A 22,948-nucleotide genomic window follows, 5' to 3' on the forward strand; every position below is an offset into this window, starting at 1 on the left:
TTTTGGAGGTGTGTTATGTTGAAGAAGTGTTTACCTCTTTAAACGGTGGGAGGAGAGAAACTATGTCGACAACCTGGCGGGGGGGTGGGTGACTGGAAGGAGAGAAAAGGCGACTGTGTGAACCAGCACAGTTTTAGAGAGAGGTATTAACCGCCCCATTCTACCACCTACCACCTCCCCTTTCCAAATCAGCTAGCTAATTAAGTAAAGACGGAGAGGAACAGATAGTGAGAGTAAATGATTGACTGCCTGACAGACGGATTGAAAGTAACAGTTCATATGTGCGAGCCTGTTCCCTGCAAAAAATAAAAGTTGACAACGCGACGGTTACGTGGATTTAGAGTTGCGTATGCTTTTATTTTGTTCTCAAGGGCAAAGAACACGTGAAAAGGGACTAAATGCATGAAGAACCCGTCTCCAAATATTTTTATTCGTCGGGTCTTGAAATGTGATAATGCCAACCTGTACTTTGATAAGGGTCAAGTTTTTTTTATATTAAAAGAAGAAGAACTGGATGCTGAATATATGACGGTGCTCCAACGTAAGGCAAGAATAAACGGTTTAAATTGCCGTCCTATCATTAAATGTGTTACCCGGAGAGGATTCAAAGCCGGAACCGGTCTATTGGAGAAAGAGAAAATGTACAGTTTCAAGCATTTTTGAGGATAAGCTACAACATTCCGAACTATTCCCACGGATTTTGAATGGACCTATATTGACAAAATACACATCGTACTCCCGCTGTCTGTTCAAGGACCTTTGACGCTTTCTCGGTCATTTTTATGCAGAGCTAGCGAGCTAACATTCGCTTCTGTTAAAATCTGGTTCATATAGACCCCGAACTGTTTTTTTTTCTTAGCTAGCTAAGTGGAAATAGACTACAGTAGAACAGCTTGTATGATACTGCTATATATAGTCCTTATAACCCTTTAGACTTAAGTCTGTGCTTACATTTTGTTACATTAGGCTTTTTAAAATGCTCAATTAATGCAATAAGCAATGTGCTTGAGCCCGCTTAGCTGAACTCGTGGGCGAATTTAGTGTAATTTGGATAGACTTCAGTATTAATATCATTTTCGGGTGCGTGTGCGATGTGGAATGACAGGAGCTGTGGTCGCACTGTGTGGTTTCGAAATTTTGTCCTGTACCTCGGTTTCGGCTAATCCACACCGGCGATGGATATTATGGACTTAAACATATGAAATTTTTGTTAATAAACACAAAGAAGGGGGGAAAAGAAGAAAAGGAAATTTAAAAAACAAGTTAATTTACAGAGAGCTTTCCACTTTGTGTCCCTTTTGGAACCTTAACAATGGGGATTAAGCTTCAAGTTATTCTAGGAATGTTTCAGTTCGTCTTGGTTACCAGAATGCCCACGTCTTATGCCAAGGTATGTAAAAATAATATATGTATATATTATTAAAATAAATGTTTATATGTATATATATATATATGTATATATATATATATAGGTTTGCCTCCAAATAGAAGACATTGCTCGGAGTGATAATGCTAGTTGCAATACTGCTGTCGTTCTTTGCCTATGTTGGCAACTTCTGGAACAATTTACTGACATCGTAAAACACGGTCCTTTTGTGAAATGAATGTCACGGTACATAGCCTGTTAATGGCTCCGAACATTTACGAGTTTCATGTTTATTTACCCTTGCGGTCACTGACATTTGTCACCATAAACGTGTTTCTTCCATTATAAAAGTGCTGTGCCATATAATGTTCAGCATATGCATTTATTATCATGTTAAATGTATTGCCACAATGCGACTGTTGCAAGTAACTGACATGTACTTTGTATCACATGCTGAGCGGAGCCGAAGGTGTACGTGACTATACAGTGATAGCCAAAAGCTTATTATCTTTCACCAGACAATCGCTAAATTCACATACCAAGTTGCACATTTTATTTACGTCTACCGCCGTTCTTTCAAGAACACGTAGTTCTGTTTTGTCGTGGATGATCCCCTTGGCATTGTATGAAAACCTGCTCGAATGAAAGCGACTTCAGGCGGGTGATTTTACATCCGTGACCCAAGAGATTATTTTTTCAACTACTGAAACCTATGCAGGCTACAATTTGAATTATATCGGTAACAGGCGCAACGACTATCTATAGGCTACATTGCCCATGTATGTGCACAAATTTCTTAAAATGAAATGTTATCACTTTCTGTATTTGTACTCTGGTTCTGTTACATATTTCCTAACAGACTCCCTGCCCACCATGGCATAGAAACTACAAACCAGAGTCCCATAACTACTCCACACATGCCCAAAAGACTACCTAGCGTAGCACTAATATTCGCACCTCTGTCTGTCCTTGCATCAGGCCCTGGGCCTGTAGTTGCGTGCAGTTGCTGCGTCTCCGTTACAAAATTATGTGCAGCTCCAGATTTGAGTGCCATTTATTGGATCTGAGCACATCTCTCTCCTGCTCTCTAATTATGTGTAGCAGCGGTTGGTTGTCTTGTGTAATGAGGCAGTGGGACCTAGGGGAGTTCTAATGTTCTCATGGTAATGACTGTGTTATTGTGATGCCTGGTGTGGAGGTCAGTATAGAGACTCTTCTGGACTGTCCTCTACATCAGGTGTCATAGTCTGCATGCTCCCAAAAAACGTCATTGTCACTCGGTCAGTATATTTCAACGACTGTTTACTGCTCTCACCACCTCCTCATTTTGTATTCCTTACACTACTGCTCTTTATTTTATTGTTATTTATGCTCTGTTTATACAGATTGTCTCATTGGTATTAAATCTTTTTTTTTATTACAAGAGAGTCGTGTGGAAGAGACAGCTGGAGGTCCTTATTTATTGATATAGACTTTGAATAAATGAATAATGAATTTATTATCACAAGATATAAATACACATTTAAATATATTTTTAAAAAACAATATTCTTGTATAAATGTGCAAATATTTGATATCTTTCCGATAGATCTCAATTTTAGATAATGAGTGTCAGGATTATATACAGAAGGATTGTATTTCATTTTAATATTTTATTTAAAAATGACGACACTGAGTCCTAAGACCTCAAGGAAATAGTCATCCTTAATTCAGCATATAAGACATCCAGATAAATGACAGAGCTTCCTTCCACTACTGGTTATTTGTCTGGCTAGCCAGCAAAGCAGTGTGTTCCATTTCACAACTTTTAACTCATGAAAACAGGTTGCATGAGGACGGAAGGTATTTTTATTGTATTTATAATTGGTCATATGACCACAGTGAAGTTGCACAATACAGGGACTGTTACATTTTGAGATAAAGAATAAAAATTGATTTGCTGGCTAACAGGTAACGACGCATGTCCTTGCTGAAGTGGCATCGAAACTACTGAACAAATTGCAGGAAAAAGACCAGGTCTCACATGAGTTTCACTGGAGCGTGGTTAGCGAGCTTAACGTTTGTTTTCATTGTCATTGAAATTGCCAGTTGAACTGTGCTCTCGCATTACCGCCACGCTACCTGTGCCTGTAAAGGGAAGCGTAGCAGCTGAAGTGTGAAAGCTCCTCCAGTACCTTCGCCCACAGGCCGCACGCTGTGCTGCTTGAGAGCTGGCACCTAACGTGAGAGGAGGCGCATCACTCACTGGTGGCTGCTGGTCATGCGAAGGGGCTCCGGAGATCATCTGGGGGGGGGCAATTTATGTAGTGGTAACCCCAGGAACACAAAACAAATTAAGTCCAACCCACCCCAGTGGGATGAACTCAATTGTGCTCTGCTGCCGCGGCCTTTCATTCTCAGTCGGCTAATGACGTAGCTTAGACACCGGTTTTAATGGTGCCTCGGCGATAGGGCCCAGCCTGCGCTCCTGGTGAGCGCCATTACCGGCTGAGCCACACAGGGGCTATAAATGACTGTTCCAGTTAGTCTCGGTTAGCAAAAGTGTGCGTTCAGTTTCAAGGTGTCCAGAAAGCCAAGCCACTTTTCTGGGATAGATGATGTAAAGCATGTTTTTTTGAGAGGAAAAGAGACAGCTAGCTATCGTGGCCGAATCTGAGGGCACCGTTTCACTTTGGTAGCGTTCGCAGTACCCTGACAAGACTTCTTTCAGTCCAGTGTTTCCCACAGGTTGAGAGTTTTAGAATTTATTTGTGGCATTATTGTGAGGTTATTAAATTTCACATTTTTATTAGAGTTCACATTTTGTGTTTGGGCACTTTATTTATATTTTGTGTTAGGGCAATTTTATTTATTTATTTATTTATTTATTTATTTATTTATTTATTTATGCTTTGGCCATGTCTCCAGATTAAAATGAAATCTGGACGGCACTTTTAAAATAAGGTTGTACTGCCTACAAAGAAAATGAACAGAATGCAAAAGGAAACAAAAATAAAACAATTTTTGCATTAATGGAATTAGTTACAGACAAGCCTTTATGCTGTCAGAATGATTTGGAGGATTATATTATCACATACAAATTCTAAGCATAAGTTAGGGGCTTTAAGTTATTGGTGCCTGATATCCAAAATGCCATTTCTAAACACAATGATTTTCATCAATTTCAATTAAAGTTAGTTGGCTGAACTGTTAACCGTAACTGGTACTGTAACAGTAATGTTATGGCAGCCTATCTGTGCTGCAGTTTCTCCCTTCTCTAGCCTTTTTTAAGACAATTTTTTCGATACTCATCTATGTCAAAAGTGAAGTGTAAATGTTTTAATTAGCTATCTCAGCTAACGTTAGCTGGGTGAATGTAGATGCTTGCTAAATGCTAGCTAACATCAAACCAAATAATGCTGATTACTTTGCAGTCTTGCTTAGGGCAGAGGACATATTCTTTTGAAGAAGCGGTGCATAACAACGGATAAATTTAACAGATTTTGAAAAACTTAACTTTTGTTAAGTGGCACAGATACAGCCGCATGACTGTCCTTCTAATTATGTTCACGTTCAGGCACTGTCCTCCTTGCTCTACTCTACATGGAGGGGGGGGGGGGGGCAGAGAAATGAGTCAGCTGTATATCACTTTGACATTTAAATAGAAATAAGCAACTAAATACCAAAAAATCTTTTTGGGTGGGGGGAAATCTATTTGGGTGGGCCGCACAAAAGAATTTATGAAAATGAATCACGTAATGAGTGTTTTGCTTAAGACTGAGCTACACTAGAAACGGGCTGTTTATATTTCAGTTTGCCTCAGATGAAAATGCCACTATATTTCTGTGACGGGTTGAAATTAAGGGATGTTGTACAAATCTTGTCCAAATAACACTTTGTTGAAAACTCTTGCTTCTTTACTGCCCATACGGATTTATTTCCCACCCCCACCCCGCCCCCAAAAAGTCTAGGATGATTTGGGCTGCTTGTGTTTTTTTGTTTTTTTTTACGCACGTCCCATTTATATAACAGCATATGTGCTGATCAGGTTGGTTTGAACACCTGGGATTCTTGCAGCCGTCTGGTCCTGTGGCCATTTTCTTATCCTGAGTTCTGCTGCACCACATTTAAGTACTTCGGCAGTGTAATTTACTGAATAGGCCAGTGCATGTGATGGTGTTGGAGAGACAGTGATCATGCAGTGACAGGCTTTTTTTTTTTTTCAAATATTGTAGCACTGTTCCACACGTAACAGCCACAGGGTCTAGACCAGCATTTTCTCACCGCTGATCAGTCCTTTCCTCCGGTGCCCTTGGGAATGTGATGGATTAAGGATAGGGACTGAATGTGTTTTGGTAGTTTACACTTTAGCCTTAGTCCTCAGAAGAGAACATGCACGATCTCTCGTCCCTAGTAACTTGCCATGTGTACCCCAGCATTGGCTCACACCCGGATAAGACAACAGTGGCCTGTCAGGCTGTCACTGTCGTCATTAACATGAACTCCTGTTTGTTTATCAATGATGCGTATCAATGGTGTCCTTATTTGGGACAGTGAAATCAGTTTTTTATGAACACCTTATCTTTTTTTAATAACTGCTTGTCGTCAGCGCTAACCGAAAAGTAGCCTTTGGGACTGTAGCCTAGTGCCCGCTCATTAGTTGTATACCTGGCTGTTGACAGAATTTTTCTATTTGTTCTGTTTTATCGATTTACATCTTGTTGTTTGTTGGATCACGATTTCATTTCTCTTGGTTAGCCCCATTCTAGGAATGTGTCAGACCCTCTGGGGTCTAGAATCCCAGTGCTCCAGGCCTGGATTCATCCCCGCGCTAGCATCTGGACTCTCATTCATTAGAGATAATTAGAGAGATTTTGTGTATGCATGTCTATGAGCGCAGCTGACTGAGTGACGTTCGTGCAGACGCACTCACTTCACAGTAATGAGCTCTGGTCTGGGGGGGGGGGGGTGTGCGTCTCTGTGTTTGTGCAATGCGCTGTATGCATTCAGACCCAGTGAGGCAGTTCAGGTGAATTCAACATTGGGATGCTTAGATGTCTGCAGTGTTTAAACAGGACCAGGTCAAAACCTAGTATATGGCTGGACCGGCCGACCAATGGTGTAACTTCATAACTCGGCCGACCAATGGTGTAACTTCATCACGGACATTCGCGTTTGTTGCGCTGCAGCCAAAAAAGCAATAATGGCAAAAGTAATGAATAAATGTATACAACAGAGCATGAGTGTGGCTATATTTATGGCAGATTTGTTATTTTACATTAAGAGTGAGAGCATCTGCCATTATAATGATTCAGACCGTGTCCACTGAGAAGTTGCCCATAATAATTGGCCATTGTCAATGTCTTTAGGCTCCAGTCACATCAATGGGGCTCATCATGAAAGTTGACCAGGTTTGGGCGGTCCTGTGCGGTTCACATGGTCAGTGTCCCATGTTATGTTGAAACATGGAAATCAAGTTCAGCACAGTCTGAAGTTATTTGCCTGTTGATGTTATATCTTATATTTACCATGTACAAAGTCTATTTGTTTCAGGTCTGTGGTTAGTGTTACAGTCAGTCCAAGCACAGCTGGTATTAATGGAGTGAGTAGTCATAGAGGCTGTATGGATTGAACTGTTGGCTCATAATATACACTCACCAGCTACTTTGTGTGGTATACCTGCTCATTAACACAAATGGCCAGCTCCTTAAAACAGAAAATCATGTGTCTGCAAATTAATATATAAAACATGAGGACATGTGGAAGAGGGTTTTTTGCTGGACCAAGCATTAGAATGGACAAGATTTGTGATCTAAGTGACTTTGATCGTGATTTGTTGGTGTCAGACGTGGTGGTTCCTGCCTTGTTAGCACCTTGTTAATGAGAGAGGTCAGCGGAGGATGGACAGACTTGCTCAAGCTAACAGAAAGGCCACAAATGCTCAAATTACATCTGTTCACACCAGTGGTGGGCAGAAGGTCATTTCTGAATGCAAACTTGGCTACAGCAGCAGAAGACCACGCCATGTTCCACTCCTGTCAGCTAAGAACAGGAAGATGAGGCTACAGTGGGTACGTGATCAAAAAGATCAAGAAGATCGTCATCTGGTCTGTAATGTAATGTAATAATGGTCTGACAAATCTTGATTTCTGCGGCAAAATGCGGAATGTAGGGTCAGAATTGGCTTAAACAGCATGAATCCATGGATCCATCCTGCTTTGTGTCAATGGGCCAGGCCGGTGGTGATGTAATGGTGCGGGGAATGTTTTCTTGGCACTCATTAGGCCCCACAATACCAACCGAGTATTCTTTGAATACCACAGCATACCTAGGCATTGTTGCTGACTGTGTGCATCCTTTTATGGCCACAGCCTGCTCTTTTTTTCTAATGAATACTTGCGGCAAGACAATGTGTCATGTCACAAAGCACACATGATCTCAGGCTGGTTCCAGGAACATGGCAGTGACTTAACTTTACTCCAGTGGCCTGCACAGTCCCCCAGATCTCAATCCAATAGGGCACCATTGGGATGCGGTGGAATGGGAGGTTCGCAGCGTGAATGTGTGGCAGAAAAGTCCGCGGGAACTGCATGACCGCATCAAGTCAGCATGGACCGAAATCCCTAAGGAATGTTTCCGCCAACTTGTCAAATCCATGCCATGAAGAATTTGTGCTGTGCTGGAGGCAAAAGGGGGTTCTGCCCAGTACTGGATAGGTCCACCTAACAAAGTGGCTGGCGAGCGTATAGTATTTAACAATGAATGACGGGAGTGTAGCAGTGCCAGCTTCTTTGTTTTCTGGGTGTTTGGGGTTGGGTTGCCGTTTTTTTTTTTTTTTTTTTTTGAGGAAGGGGGTGGGGGTGGGGGGGGGTACAAGTTGCACAATGGCCCTGGTGCTGTGGTGGTGGGAGGGGCTGACTCTTCACTCACATTGCAACACAGTGAGCTGGCCTAGTGTTACTGAGCGAGCTGGCTCACAGCACGCTCACATGTAGATATGCACCCACCCACCCGCCCTCCCTCCCTCCCTCCCTCCCTCCCTCCCAACATTGACATGGACAGGGTAACCTTTGTGCTCACACACACACACGAGCAGGGCTTCAAGCGCATAGAGAACGGACGTGTGCTGACCGTTGGGCAGATTTATATATGTGCGGGCAGGTGCTGACTTAACACCTGAACACTGCTCACCGACTGCTCTGGAGTTCATCATGGTAGATCAGGGCGAGATCATAATTTTTGTCTGTACGGCGCACATGCGCTGGACTAAGTCATAGTACACGACACATGAGGTCTTTTTTGATAGAAAATAATGAAGTATAACCAATAAAACACTCCATTGTTGTGCCCACTGATTCTCAGTAAGCAGTTCTGACACGATCCCAGATGCACTGTCTCTGTCACTATCTCTGACCCTGTCTGGTGTATTAGGAGTTTGGGTCTCGGCCTGTTTTGCTGTGATCATTCATTTGTATGAAGCCAAAGCGCCCTTCTCCCTCCCGTTGCTGTATGGCGGTTGACCCGGTTCACAGTCCCCCCCACCCGCCCCCCACCCACCCTCCCACCACCCCCCCCCCCCCCGGATTTGCGCGCAGCAGTGAGTATGTTCCCTCGCTCGGTCTGAACGCGCTGTCGTCTCTCGCTCCTGTGTGTTCGTGCACCCATCCGTGTCCAAGTATGCCCTATGAGGGTCCCTTGCATACCTGCGTGTTTGTATGCGTGTGTGCGTCCGTGGTGAAGGAGATGGCGGCGTGGGGTGCATTCCTGCAGATTTCTATCAGATAAGCGCCGAGGTGAAGACTGGTCTGTTTCATATGCAAATGAACGGCATGTGACTTTTTTACGAGCCGAGCACCTCGCACCTGGAGATTGGCCGTGAGTCCAGCAACTTTATTGACCGTGTACAGCACCAGTCTCCAGTGGGGGGCGGTGGGTTTGAGAGCTCGTTAATACATTTAGAAGGATACATTTTACAGCCGTACTTGCACGTACACACACACACACTTCTGTGTATGAAAACCTACTTTAAGGCATGTCATGATAATTTAAGTAATGTTTGCGAAGACATATGCATATCCATTTGTTGAAGTGGCGACTCACACAAGTATGAACGATGTTTTTGCCCTTTGGACAACACGGGCCATGTCAAGTAAGCATTTCAAGGAAAACCAGTGTCTTCCCATCACAGAAACGAATGAAAGTGACATACAGAAGCGATCTAAAGACACGTGCTGAAATCGGAAGGACATGGGGGTACCCGGCTACGGCCCACTTCTTTTTGGCCAGTGTAGCCGTTTTCTTTTTGTTTTTTTGTGTGTCGTTTTCCAGGAAGAGATGTGGGCTCTGCAGTAATCGATATCGAGGAAGAGGGTGGTGCCGCTCGCTGGGGGAATTGCCGTACAGTTTGGAACAAGAGCGATAAACCGACACGGCATACACCCTGACAAAGAGAGGCCTAGATCATTCGCTGCGCAAAGATAGTCAACCGATATCGAGATCCACGCTCAAAAAATGATGCAATGACTCATTCATGATGCATAGGTTTTTGTTGAGTTGGTTCAAACTTATGTAGCTGCCAACCTTGATCCAGATTGAATGAATTACAAAATTTAACGTGGAGACATGCTGCTTTTCTCCCAAACTCATAAAATACACAGATACTATGTACGAGCATGAATAAATCTACCGGCAACAGGTATATACTGTATGCGCTCGTCTGTTCACGCAAATCACACTGCAGCCACACATGAATTTGTTCACAAACAAACTGGGCAAAGCCAGAAATGAAAGGAAAGAAGAAAAAAGGGGCAAAGTCTACATTCTCTTGGTAGTGGCCTTGTGCCAGAGACTGGACTTGACCGTGTGCGTGCATGCGTGTTGCGTACTCCCAAGAGCATGTCAGTCAGTACATGCGTGCGTTACAGTGAAAATGAGGTTGTGTCACCCTTCAAAGACTTAAATTGTAATGTTAAAAGCGTAAACGGATGGCACATCCCCATTCTGCTCCAACACACAGCGATGAAACTGAAAGTGTTTTTCTTAGATACCCATCTTTTACAATTCCATTCCATTGTTTGTTTATCTTTGCGAGGAAATTGGACTCACGTTGTGCTGAACAACGTCATCGGGCGAATCAATAAACCTGTTCTCCTTTCAAATTAAATTGCTTTGTCATTGCTCTTCTTTTCTGTCATTATTCTTCCTTCTTCCTTCTGTACTCCTCCCTCTCACCTTGCTCTAGTGAAAGCCATTAAGATTTTTCATTATGATTATTCAGATAAGTTTATTTTAGTAGCACATTTGAATGCAATGTACCCTCGTACCCTTGATCTATCTTTTTGCTTTTCCTATCCCAAGTCATCCTCAGTCCGTTGCTCCAGACGAGCTCATTACTGTTCCCATGACGGCCCCTCAAACGAGTGAATCTGATTAACGTCCTGGCGCTCTGAGAAATCACTTGCAATAGATTTCTTGCTTTTATGAACACCGTCCGTTGCAGCTGTATAATTTGCCCAAACTGATTCTGTGCAGCAGTGTCCTTGTTAACAGGGTTATTTTTCATAAGCCAGTCAAGTAGTCCTGCATGGTCATGGCCCTGCGGTTCGAGGCTGATTCCTTCCATTTTGTTCGTCACACTGATGTTGTCAGTGTCGCATTAAACTGTGTTATTCGCGTCTCTTCCCTCCCCTCCCCTGTACTTGACATTTTCTCCCTGTCCTCTTGTCTTCCAGCTGGCTCACTGGCAGCCCGCCGAAAATCACAGATCCAGAGAAGGTACCGACCGGTCTGTCCGAGTGTCAGCGGCGCTGTGTGCATGTGCTGAGTGGCTGGAATGTGACCAAATGCCCGTGTTTTTCGTAGGCAATTTGGTAAAGCGTGCGTGTGTTTGCATGTGCGTACGTTCTGAGTGGAGCCCATGTCTACGTGTGGCTGGGGGGAGCTCTTTCTGTTGGATTGTCAATTAGGCTGTTGAACAGAAGGATTACAGGAGCCATTACAGGACTAGAAATCTGATATGCGGCATTACTGATCAGGGAGGGAGACGGAGAGAGACGGTACTCAACACATTATATGCTACCTGTTGCTTTGTATAAATACCAGATAAATATGGATTTTTATATTAGTGAAATATTGCGTCACAGTCACAGTATCTGAAGGTATTTTAGTCTGGATGTGATACCATTTCCACAGCCAATTAACATAAAAAACACACACACGCGACCTGTTGAAAAATAACAATAGTTGTTCTCAATAGTTATCTGAGATCATTGCACATAACATGTGACAGGTGTCTGCTTGCAAAAAGTCCTTGCCCTCTTTTCATTCTGTTTTCAATCCATTCTATTTCTCAACTTTCCCTTCTTTTGGTAGTGTTGACATTGCTGTTGTGATTGAGTGGGTGAGGAAGTGACGCATGGATAAGCGGAGCTCATTGATTGACTTGATTAATGATTGGTCGATTAATTGAGCGGTTGTGAGAGTGACATGTGCAATGCCTCTCCCCCCTTCAGTGCTAAAATGGCTGGAGGTGTACAGTCTGAGTGGGTGCCAGCCCCGGGAGACCCTGGTGGAGGTGTGGAGGGAGTTCCCGCGGGAGACCCAGCACCTCTTCCTGCCCTCCTGCGTCGCCCTGCGTCGCTGTGGGGGCTGCTGCTCGGACGAGGCCCTGGAGTGTGTGCCCTCGCACACCTACACACTCACCGTGGAGGTATGCAGATACGCATGCCCTGCCAATGAACTCACTGTGGAAGCCTGCATACATACATTAGAGAAATACTGAGGGCTACCCACACATACACTCACACCTCAACCAAAATACTGTGACGGTACACACACACATACACACACAAGAAACATACTCACTGTGGAGATACACACACACACACACACAGTCACTCATACACACTGTCACACACACACACACACACACACACAGTCACACATGCACGCAGTCACACACATACACACACACACACACTCACAGACATACACACCCAAAGAAACATACTCACTCTGGAGATATCGACACACACGCACACTGAAACACACACACACACATTCTCACATTCTCTCTCTTTTGAAGAGTAGTAGAGAAAGAGGAAGTGAGGGAGGAAGTGCATTGGCCTTATCTCCCTTCACACACTAGCACCTGTCATACAAAGTCAGTTTGCTGAATCACAGTTAAGCCGGCTGCAGTGGGCACCAGTGAGTGGTGTGGAGCCCATGATTTATGGCGTGTGCTATTGTGCTATAACAGTCAGTGGTAACTGTGTCTGCCCCCCCCCCCCCCACAACTCATGAAGACCACCTACCTGAAGCATGAGCTGGTGCAGATGCCTTTCACCGAGCACAGCCAGTGTGAGTGCAGGTGAGCAAGCACACACAATCATACAGAACTGTCCACACATGCGCATGTGCATGAAGTTATTATGCACGTATCCTCAGCTGTTTTTGCAAGCAAAATGTTTTCCAGTGAAATATTGTCCCACTGTACCCCCTCATTATAATGCTGTCCTCAGCGCTGGTTCCTTTAAGGTATTAAAGTAAGCGATGATGATCTGTAATGCTGTTGTTTTTTTTAATGTGAGGGGCATGTCAGAACACCGTTTTCGCCATGACATTTTCTCCACTGCGTTTGATGATCCATCCCTCTGTGAGCTCTCATTCTCTTTCTATCTCTCTCTCTCTCTGTTTCTCTCTCTCTCCTTCCCTCCCTCCCATTGCAGACTAAAAAAAGAGCTTCAGCTAGTGCCTGTAAGGTAAGTGCCGTCTGTTTTGCGATGCCCGAGTGTGTGAGTGCGTGTGTGTGTATGTGTGTTTGGGGTGGTTATTTTCCTACCCGTTCTCCCACGAGACGAATCTCTCTTCACGCACCATTGATTCCATGGAGACGTCGGTTTCCTCTTGTGCTCACTGGGTGTACTGAAAAAGAGAGATTAGAACACCACCGCATGGCTCTGTGCAGTCCCAGTCAGGAACTCACAGGCCACGGATGACAACTTCTCTAGGCTTTCCACAGAGTGTTTTATGTCTACGTGTAGGCCTCAGCCAACTGAAATTTAGATGCGTGTCACCATGTTTTATGTGGTCACAACTTATCAGCCCTTATTCCGAGCCATGGACGGCTATGTGTTTCATATATTTTTGTAAAATAACAGCAGTTTTTTGTCATGAAAGTGCTCCGATAAAATGATATATTCTAAGTAGTGCTGTGACATTTTCTTTGATTTAAACGTAAAGTTGAAAGTTTGGTAATTGGCTGTCACGGGCAGCACCTTCAAAGAAACTGAGCAGTTTGCAGCATGCACAAGTTAAGTTATTTACAGCAGCAACAAAATTTAATGTAGAGAAAATTAAATGTAGAGGAATCGTGGATTATTCGGCTTCTCTTGGGGAGGCCTCCTGCTCCTTTAGGAGATTTCCATTAATGGGCCGAGGTAAAACTTAAAAGCCTGTAGTTTTGGCTCCCTCCGACCTCCGCTTGATAATAGCAGTGTTATCGACGCGGGAGATTTCACTCGTAGACCAAACAGTGCCGGTCCCTGGAACAAGCCTGCTCTGATGAAAGGGTGCTGGGCAGAGGAGCGGCCATTGAGGGAGTGTCTCTGTCTTGAAGGCAGGAACAAAGCCCCGTGAGGAAAGGGAGACAGAGGGAGGGAGGCAAATCCAAACGAAAGAAAAGTGGAAAAATCAAACCATCGTACGGTGATTTTTTAAAAAATTAAAAAAAACCTTAACAAGGCAAGGGCTGCACACTTTCCTCACCCAATTCTGTCTGGGGTAAAATAAATATGTATTTATATATCAGAATACATTAAATTGCTGAAGTGTTGACAATGGTAGCAAATCGGCAGCCCTTGCCTTGCTTAATTAACTCTTAACCTAATCCTGCATGTCTTGGCATGAGTGCCTGTGATACTTACCGCATTTGTGCTGCATTGATTGCCCATCTAACACCTACCTGTCTCTCCGTGTTGTTGTGATGTTATAATGACCTCATATTGTTTTTGCCACAGCATTAATAGCCTCAGACCTGCATTGGCTTTTTATGATATAAATCTATTTTTAGGGAAGCACATGGACCATTTCAGAACCATTATAATTTGTTATTTTTTCCCTTGCTTTTTGGTAATACCGTTGGAGTGTGTATAAGTGTCTTGTGTGTGTGTGTGTGTGCATGGATGCATGCATATGTTTGTGCATGGGTCTGGCTTATTTTGGTTCGACAATTCGGCTGTTTCCAGTTTATAGTCTGAAGTGGTTAGTTTTTTCCCCCTGATATGTGCACAAGTGGCTCTTTTTTGGAAGCCTTGTTGCTCACCCTCATCCATCACTTGTCCCTGCCCCCAATTGAAATTATGTCATGTGTAAAATTGGGCTAATTTGGTTGAAAAGTGCTCTCTGTCTGTTACTGTGAGTGCAGGCTTTTCTGCACACACCAAGATTGACTTTCCACTCAATTTAGTCACTCAGCTGTGCTTTTCCCTTACAAACCTTGTTTTAATGAACTTCCCAGTCGGGGGAGAAACGCCAAAACTGATAAACTGGAGTTTCAGCAGTGGCTGTGATGTCCCCCCATTCTGGCTGTAATTTTTTGTCTTTTCCTCCTTTGTCCCGAAGCGGTCTCCCTCCACCCACCCCTGGGCCAAACTGCCCCCCGTGTCCTGGGCGAAGGAGGGTGCTGGACCCCGAGTCGTGTCAGTGTCGCTGCAGCCTGACCCACGACAGCTGCAAACAGAGAGGGAGGCACCTCAACCCGCAAAGCTGCAGGTCAGAGAACGCTGCCGCCACCTGCACCTCTGTGGACACAATATGCTTATATGGTCAAAATAAGCTATTTGTCTCACAGCACATACAGTAGGAAAAAATAGAGATGCTATCAATATTTATCATGTGTGTATAAATATACATATATACATACACACGCACACACACACACACACACACACATAATTATACTATATATATATATATTATACAAGGTGGAGACTGACATGTGTGCATGCTGTTTCTGTACATGCTCATGGATTTTCCTGTGGCACATGATCAAATATTTACTACCTAAAATTGATATATGGTACCATCCATATACATGATACCTCATAAGCACTCAAAGGCTTATTTAAACAAAGTGTGCAAACAATCTGTAATAGTCCAAAAAGTAGAGGTGTGAACGGCTTCATACTTGAGGCAGACTGTTCAGACAGTTTTATTGTAAACAGTCTAGAATTTTAGGAGTAGAAATTCAGCTGAGACAGCACCTATGTAATAATTTAAAGGGGAAGTCCGGTCGAAATTCTAAACTTGATACCTTTTTTCGTATGTATCCAGTATTTACACGCAAGGCTGGTAATGAGGCCAGCTTACAGTATTGGAGGAGGAGGAGGGTAAGGTTCTAAACTTACAGGACAGTTTGGCGTGGGTAATTGTGCATGTAGGCACGTGATGCACAGTGTGAAAACAGATCCTACTTGAATTTCTGGGCTGGATTTTCCTGTAACCCTGCAATTAAAACCTTGGTTTTTCAGAAGGCCTGTTGGCTAAGTCCAAAAATATTGCAGCCAAGGTTCCCTGGTCTTCACGTATATTTGAAGGCTTCAGTCCTGTTTGTGTAGACCCTCCTATTTATCTAATGGGAGTTGGATATTTACTGAACAATTTAGATTAAATATGATGCTCAAGGGTATAACTGCAGTGTCCCACCCGGAATTTTTAACGTCCAACCATGGTTACAAGTCTGTTCTGCTAACAGTTCTGTAAAACAGCTGCCAGGATGGATGGATTGTCAGTATTGGACTAGGGGGATTGGACTAAAATGCACATGTTGCATTTCAAATTACCTTCATTTTTCTGATCACCCACTTTCTTCCCTGACTAGCAGGCTGGGAATAATTGGTGTCACGGTCTGAAGAGCGTTCCTCATGAGCACTGATCGGAGATCAGTAGCTGTAAATGTCAGAATGGAATAGTCCAGAGCTCAAGCTTTTTTTTACTGCTCTCACGCCTGCCTTCCTTGTCCCTTTCTTTTTCAGATGTGAGGCAATAAGGCGGTGATGAGCTGAACTCACTCTCCCTCTTGCCAACGTGATTGATTGGAGAAGGCAAAGGGACGTTTTTTTTCTGTGACGGAGAGGAGAATCAGTGATGAGGGAGGGGACTGATGAGCAGGCGGATAGGGGAAGGAGGGTCTGTGCCCAAACAAAAACACTCGCGTCCCTTTAGCCCCCTCACCTCCAAAACGTCATCCACAAGTAGTCTTACGTAAATATATATGTGTATATTATCCACTGTCATCACATGAGCATTTTGCTGCTAGACTGGGCTGTATCAGGCGTGATGCCATAAGTAAGATGGAGGATCTTTCGCCATAAGTAAGTGGAAGGACCAGAAAAGATGCAATAAAGGTATTTTGGAGGGTGGAACCACAGGATTATGCCAGTAGACTGCATACATAAAGGACTGTGAGGAGGGACTTGTGTCACGCCATGTATTTTCCTGGAAGAACCTGTCCGTATCCCATTCGACCTTTGTGGAGCACTCTTGGCCCCTTTAAGGTACTGTGCACTGTCTGCCACTGGCTCCGACAAACTGGCCAACTGAATCATGGGACATGGAGTTGATTCAATTTCGGGCAACTCTCCGAAGCTTTCCTGATCCATGATCGCTGGGCTCTACTCCCACATCTGCAGCCATTATTTGAACAAGGATACCAACTGCGTCATGACGTCAGACGAGCATGTGACGCAACCGTTGAGCCTAACTGGAAGGAGGTGTCAGTACTGAGATTATTAAATGACACATTATGATACTGTGATAGACTATGTAGCCTGCTGTAATTAGTCAGACAAATGTCAAAAAGATAAAGATTCCTCCTCCCATTTAAGGCACTAAAAGCTGAGTCACATGACCCTCTGTCCAATCCCTCTGTATGATGAGGAAATTAGTATTATCTAGTATGTGGCCATGGGGTTTGTGTAGACATAGAATGCACAGATATATGGAGCTAAAAAACCCTGCTGTGGTTTGGACCAATACCAGAACAGTCCTCTGTTCTGGGCTCTGCAGTAGTTTTGAAGGGTGAAGCACTAGGTCAGTATGTGGAGGAATTGGGGCTGGGCAGTGACAAAGGTGGGTGGCCTTCCAAATATTTTGACAATTTTGTCTAGACCTGTTTATGTTCAAAACACAGATACATTTGAGAAATATTTCCAGTGTGCCCCAAACTATTTTTTTATTCGATATTTTAATGTTTTTAAATGAACATGTGCCTGTAGTATATCACTATATAAGTAAGACACAAACACACACACACACACACACACACACACACACAGTTATACATTCGGAGCCACAGGCATGTGCAGAATATATCATGAGGTCTATTTTCACTGAATCTTTGGTTTTAGGTGAACACATTTCAATGGGAGTCGGTGTGGTCTTCCCATTAACAGCTGTACAAACCTGCATGTGCTTTCTCTCATCCTTTGTCTCTGCGTATGAGTCCATCAAATGGGCACAAACTCTATCAATGAATCTCCCATTTGGGGTCTGTTGTTTGAATTTGCTTAGTCTTTTCTCTTCCCTTGTGGCAGTGAATGAGCTTTTAACTTCAGCTAAGCAGTGAGGGGAATGCCAATAATGAGGAGGCCTGGCTGTTTTCCATTGACATACACACACACCACACACACATACACACACACACACACACACACACACAAATTCATTCACTTAACTCACTGAGATATATACACAAACACATATGTTCTGTTCTCCATCTTTTAGGGACCATTGACGTTGACCCATAAACCTCTGTTAACTTCAGTATAAACACAGTTGGGCACTTTAATGCACCTTTTCTCTCTTAACGTTGAAATGAAAGATGTACTTTCAGGATATCTTGGAAACACTGTGACATAAAGAAAGACAACACACAGGTAACCATAAGCTTTTCTTGATATAATTATGACTGAAAAAAGGAAAAATATTTAAATTTATATAAATATATATTCGCAAGAGTTTGGGTGATTACATATTTTTTTAATGTCATTTTTATGTTGCCTTTAAACTTTGTCAAAAACAAGCTTTGTTTTTTTAACTATTGAATGTTTTCTTTCTGAGTTTTATTTTTGTGTGCATACGTGTGTGTGTGTGTGTGTGTGGTGTTTGTTATGTTTTTGTTTGTCATTAATCCGTCTCCTTTAAGAAGCTCTCTGGGTGGCTGACCATGTACACAATAGACGCCCAGAGAATCTGTCAGCATATCTGCATTGAATTTAAACTGAGAGAAGGCCCTTGGTTTAGGAGCAAAGGAAATCACATTTGCGTTCTGTATGACATAACCTCCTAACTGATTTTATCAGAGATATAAAGAAATGTCCATAATTGACCCCACTAGATAAAGTAACTGACGGCAAGTCATTCTGTTCCTTTTGTGAGCCCACTCCTTGTCCCACCTTATACACTGAAATAACACTCAGTTTCCTTATTTTTACAAGTATTTGAAAATTGCTTTGGTTTAAGGTGCTGTGACATTTTCAACAGAATTAATCAGTGTTAAAAAAACAATCTCCAAAGATGGCCAAAGTTTTTATTGTGAGTACCGTGCCTTAGGATATCATTAAAATTTGAGGAAGAAGCATTTTAATGAAATGTGCCACATATGTGTCTGAGAGGGAAAGTGAAGAAGTACAACACAAGAGATGGTCAAATACATCTGCCATGAAATATCTCATTTTAAAATGACCCCATAGGGCATTACCAAACATGGCCCGCCCAGTGCAGCCCATACAATAATAATTTCCCTTTGATCCTTCTGTTTGTGAGGGGCTGTAGAGTTAGCTACCTGAGTCTGATAAGCAACTATAAAGATAAGAGCTCATTCTGTCATACAGCTCATGACTATGGTGGAAATCTTAAGATTGCATTCTTTAACTGATAATTTGGGGTAGTAGCTATCAAAGTTTCTTTGTAGAAACATCATTCAGATGACCACTCTGACCCACAAACACCAATTTAAAAGAATATGCATCAGTGATAGAGTCCATTATATAGATTTGGGCTCTCTCATACAAAATGCACTTTTGTTAGCTGCTTTGGATAAAAGCGTCTGCCAAATGACTTAAGAATATACATTTAGACAAATTTTGTTTATGAACATACTATCACCATTGCCACTAAACTACACTAGAATGTTTTATTATACCTTTCAACATACCTTATTTACTGCCTAGTGGATTGCCTGACCTAGGACAACTTTCAATACTTAAACCCTCTGTAATTCATTTATACAGCCACGTTTTACTGGAGCAATAGAGAAACAATATCTTGCTCAAAGGTACAACAGTGGCCCTCCTGGGATTCTAGTCCATATTGTTCACGTCCAAAGTCCAGTGTCCTAACGACCACTGCCCTCATATGCAACATTTTGAGCTTCAGACTTTGGAGATCACTCAGACCACTTATTAAACGGAGGGGTAATGAATGTGTTCTACGTGTATAGAAAAGGGGGCTGGAGATTTGTTCTTTAAAATGTAAATGCTACCCAAGCACTGGGAGTTTTGTCAGTGGTGCTATAAACTAGAATTTATATCTATATGGAGATGAGTTGTCAAATTTTATCCTCCCCCTGACAGATGAAATGTAAGAGGTGTCCTCAAACCTCGGTCTCAGTACTTAGATGTGTTTCCTCATAACCTCGCTATAATTAGCCATAATCCTTTTTTTGTCCCCTTCTTTCTGTCTTCTTTCATTGATCTCCTGTTTTGAGATTCTCCAGTACAACCCTAGTGACCTCTCATTAGCAGCTGTGTCTCCCTCTTAAGCTGTCACAGGCTTTCGTTTTAATAGCTTCTGCTTTCTTCTCCCCTTGCCTCCTCTTCCCGCTCTTTACCAACCCTACACCCCCGCAGCCCCCACTCCCCATTTTATGACTCCCTAGCACCCCACCCCTCTCTTCATTGCCAGAATACACACAAGATCAGGAGGCTTGCGGCATAACCCACTTTCTCTTGCCGCATCATAATTTATTCATCTGGCAAAAGTTCTAATCCCATTCCTGGACCATTTAAGCAATTGGGTTTTAGAGTTGGATTTTAAGGCAGCAAGCACAGGGCCCCCATCTGTGACTCGCATCCACAGCCCTCTAAGTGTCGGGAGTTTCAAGCCTTAACTTTTTAGTGTTGGCGGGGGGGGGTGATGGTGACGGAGGGATAGAAAGCGAGACACTGCTGATTGCAGCTACAGCGTAGAGTAGCATTCACTCTTGACAGCTGAAGAAATGTGTGTTTTTATACCAGTGTTGGGGTGGATAAAATGTCTATTTATTGTTATTTATCGCATTTTACTCCTCCACATGAGTACTTTGCTTACTTAGAAGTTTGTAACATTTTTTTTTTTTTTTTAAGTTCATTTCACTCACATCGGACAAATCAAAGCCTCACTGACGAGACATTGCACAGGATGTATTGTATGAGGCATTCGGTCCATTGTCCCCGGCTGATCTATAAAAGTTAAGTGTGATAAATCCACATGCAATATTTGGGACAAGTACAATGTGTACCCAGATGGAATTTACACACCGTTGTTGAGTACCTTTGAAAGTGCAGGATGTGTTGACGCCGACTTTCTGTCTCCACAAATATGCTCAATGTACAGCACACACCTCAGTGTATGGAGCTTGATCCGGCCGGCTAGTTACAGAAGACTTGTACTGAGCAAAAACAACACAGAGGAACTGTAGTGCGGGCTTAGTGATATGAACATACTGCTTGCTCTCTGCTTCCCACACACACAAAAAACATGATTTAGCATAGAATAAATCTAGCACCTAATGACTTGTGTATTATCCAGTGACCTTAGGTAAATTAAAGTTCTATATAATGTGAGTCTTATTACCACCCCAGATTTAGAAGTGTTGAATAGAACTGGTTTTAGATTGTCTTGCTCAGTTTCAATCAACCCCCAACTCCAATCTATATATTCAGTGTATGTATGCATATAATGATGATATGATTAATATTACTGCTGCTACACCATCTGTGCCCTATTTGATGTCTGTGCAAGTGTACAAATTGTGTTTGTCAGTTATGTTACATTATGATGGTATTATTAATCATTTAAATGTGAATGTGACCAAGAATATTATTGTTGTTGATACATGAGTAACAAGTGATGTTAATATTAAACCATGATATAAGGTTCAACATATTATTAAAGGAAATGGATTATTTTTGAAAATGGTTGTCACAAGGGTGGTTTCTACCCTGCATTGTCAGTGTCCTTGTCCTCATCTCTCTCAGTACTACTCCTTCCATCACTCTCAGATTTCATCCCCCAGCCTTTTCCCCTCTCCCTCCCTCCCTCCCTCCCCATCCCTCACTTCACGGCAATTTCAATTGTAATGAAAGACAAACAAGGTGATAATTAGGCAAGCTAACTGGGAGTAAGGGAAGAGCAGTGATGAAATGAAAAATAATATTGTCCCTCTCCCCCTCTTGCTTGTCTTTATAGTGCTGAGTCAATGTCTGAGAAACACTGAGTGTGTCTGTGTGTGCGTGTTTCAGCACCAAAGAATCAATGCAAGCGTGTGTGCCAAGCAGATACCGTCCTACCTGTCTGTTGTGAATTCGGGGCGTTTTGCCAGGGCTAAATATAGCGGCCTGTACAAGACTCGGGATCAGGGACAGAAAAACGGAGAGGAAGCAAATCAGAGACAGAGGGAGTCCAGGAGCGAAAAAGGCCTGGGTTCTTTCTGATATCTTTGAACATAATAATTTATACGTCCAAAAGATATTTCTAACATTTTTCTGGATATGGTTCTAAACATTAGGGAGCATACATTCCCAAGCATACTATGAGATGCGAAGCCCAGGCAAGTGGAGATATTTTCCCCATTTGAATACCTCAATTGTTTTCCCTGTCTCCCCTATCCCAATTCATCTGTCTATATCTTCCTCCCCAGCCATCTCTTTCTCCTGTTCTTTTCATTTCCATTTATAAACACTGCCCCGTGTTTGCTTCCACTATCTGTGTGAAGTGTCATGTTTTTCTGATGATAAAAACTCCAGGCATGTTTTTTTCTCAGCCTTTTGTTGGGGCAGCTGTGTATGTATTCACTGGCATTTGGCAGCATGAATGTGTATGTATTTGATCATATCTCTCAAAGAGAGAGAGAGGGAGGAAGAGCTTGTGCACTTGTGTGTGCGGGAAATGATAGCCTAATGGACAGGTATTATGACCCAGGTGGACAATAAACACTGTATAGTGTTTTCTGAATTAGAAAGAAGCGCTAGCTAAACAGAACGTTATCTATCATGAAAATGTGCATCCTTTTTATTGTTTATTTCTTTTTCACTGCATTGGGAACAGGTAATGTGAGATCTACACAATATCAGTGCTAATGGACGTGTAGTTCTTATTAATTTGTAGGGCCATTAGCTTTGGTAATGTGCCAGTGAGGTTCTCTGTCTGTGCATCTAGTTTGCAGCTGAATGAAATGGAGAACATAAAAGGGGTGGGACAGAGAACCTGCTGCATTTCAGTGAGGGAGGGGTTGGGAGAGTATGCTGCTCCCATCCGAGCATGCCAGCTCTTGTTGAGCTGGGG

General features: G+C 42.9%; 1 protein-coding gene across 3 annotated transcripts; it reads left to right on the forward strand.

Annotated features, from left to right (window-relative positions):
- The first annotated feature begins 119 nt into the window (after nt 1–119).
- On the forward strand, nt 120–21,580 carry vegfba (vascular endothelial growth factor Ba). 3 transcript variants are annotated; one of them, XM_064326182.1, is made up of 8 exons: nt 120–1,390; nt 11,077–11,119; nt 11,857–12,053; nt 12,640–12,713; nt 13,072–13,104; nt 13,962–14,045; nt 14,966–15,115; nt 16,378–21,580. In XM_064326182.1, the coding sequence occupies exons 1-8, from the start codon at nt 1,313–1,315 to the stop codon at nt 16,397–16,399; spliced, it is 681 nt and encodes a 226-aa protein (XP_064182252.1). In that variant the 5' UTR covers nt 120–1,312; the 3' UTR covers nt 16,400–21,580. The 3 variants fall into 3 exon arrangements, with proteins under 3 accessions (XP_064182252.1, XP_064182253.1, XP_064182254.1); XM_064326183.1 differs by having other exon boundaries at nt 14,969–15,115; XM_064326184.1 differs by lacking the exon at nt 13,962–14,045.
- Nucleotides 21,581–22,948: the final 1,368 nt, after the last annotated feature.

Source organism: Anguilla rostrata, chromosome 3, assembly GCF_018555375.3.
Source record: "Anguilla rostrata isolate EN2019 chromosome 3, ASM1855537v3, whole genome shotgun sequence".
NCBI lineage: Eukaryota > Metazoa > Chordata > Actinopteri > Anguilliformes > Anguillidae > Anguilla > Anguilla rostrata.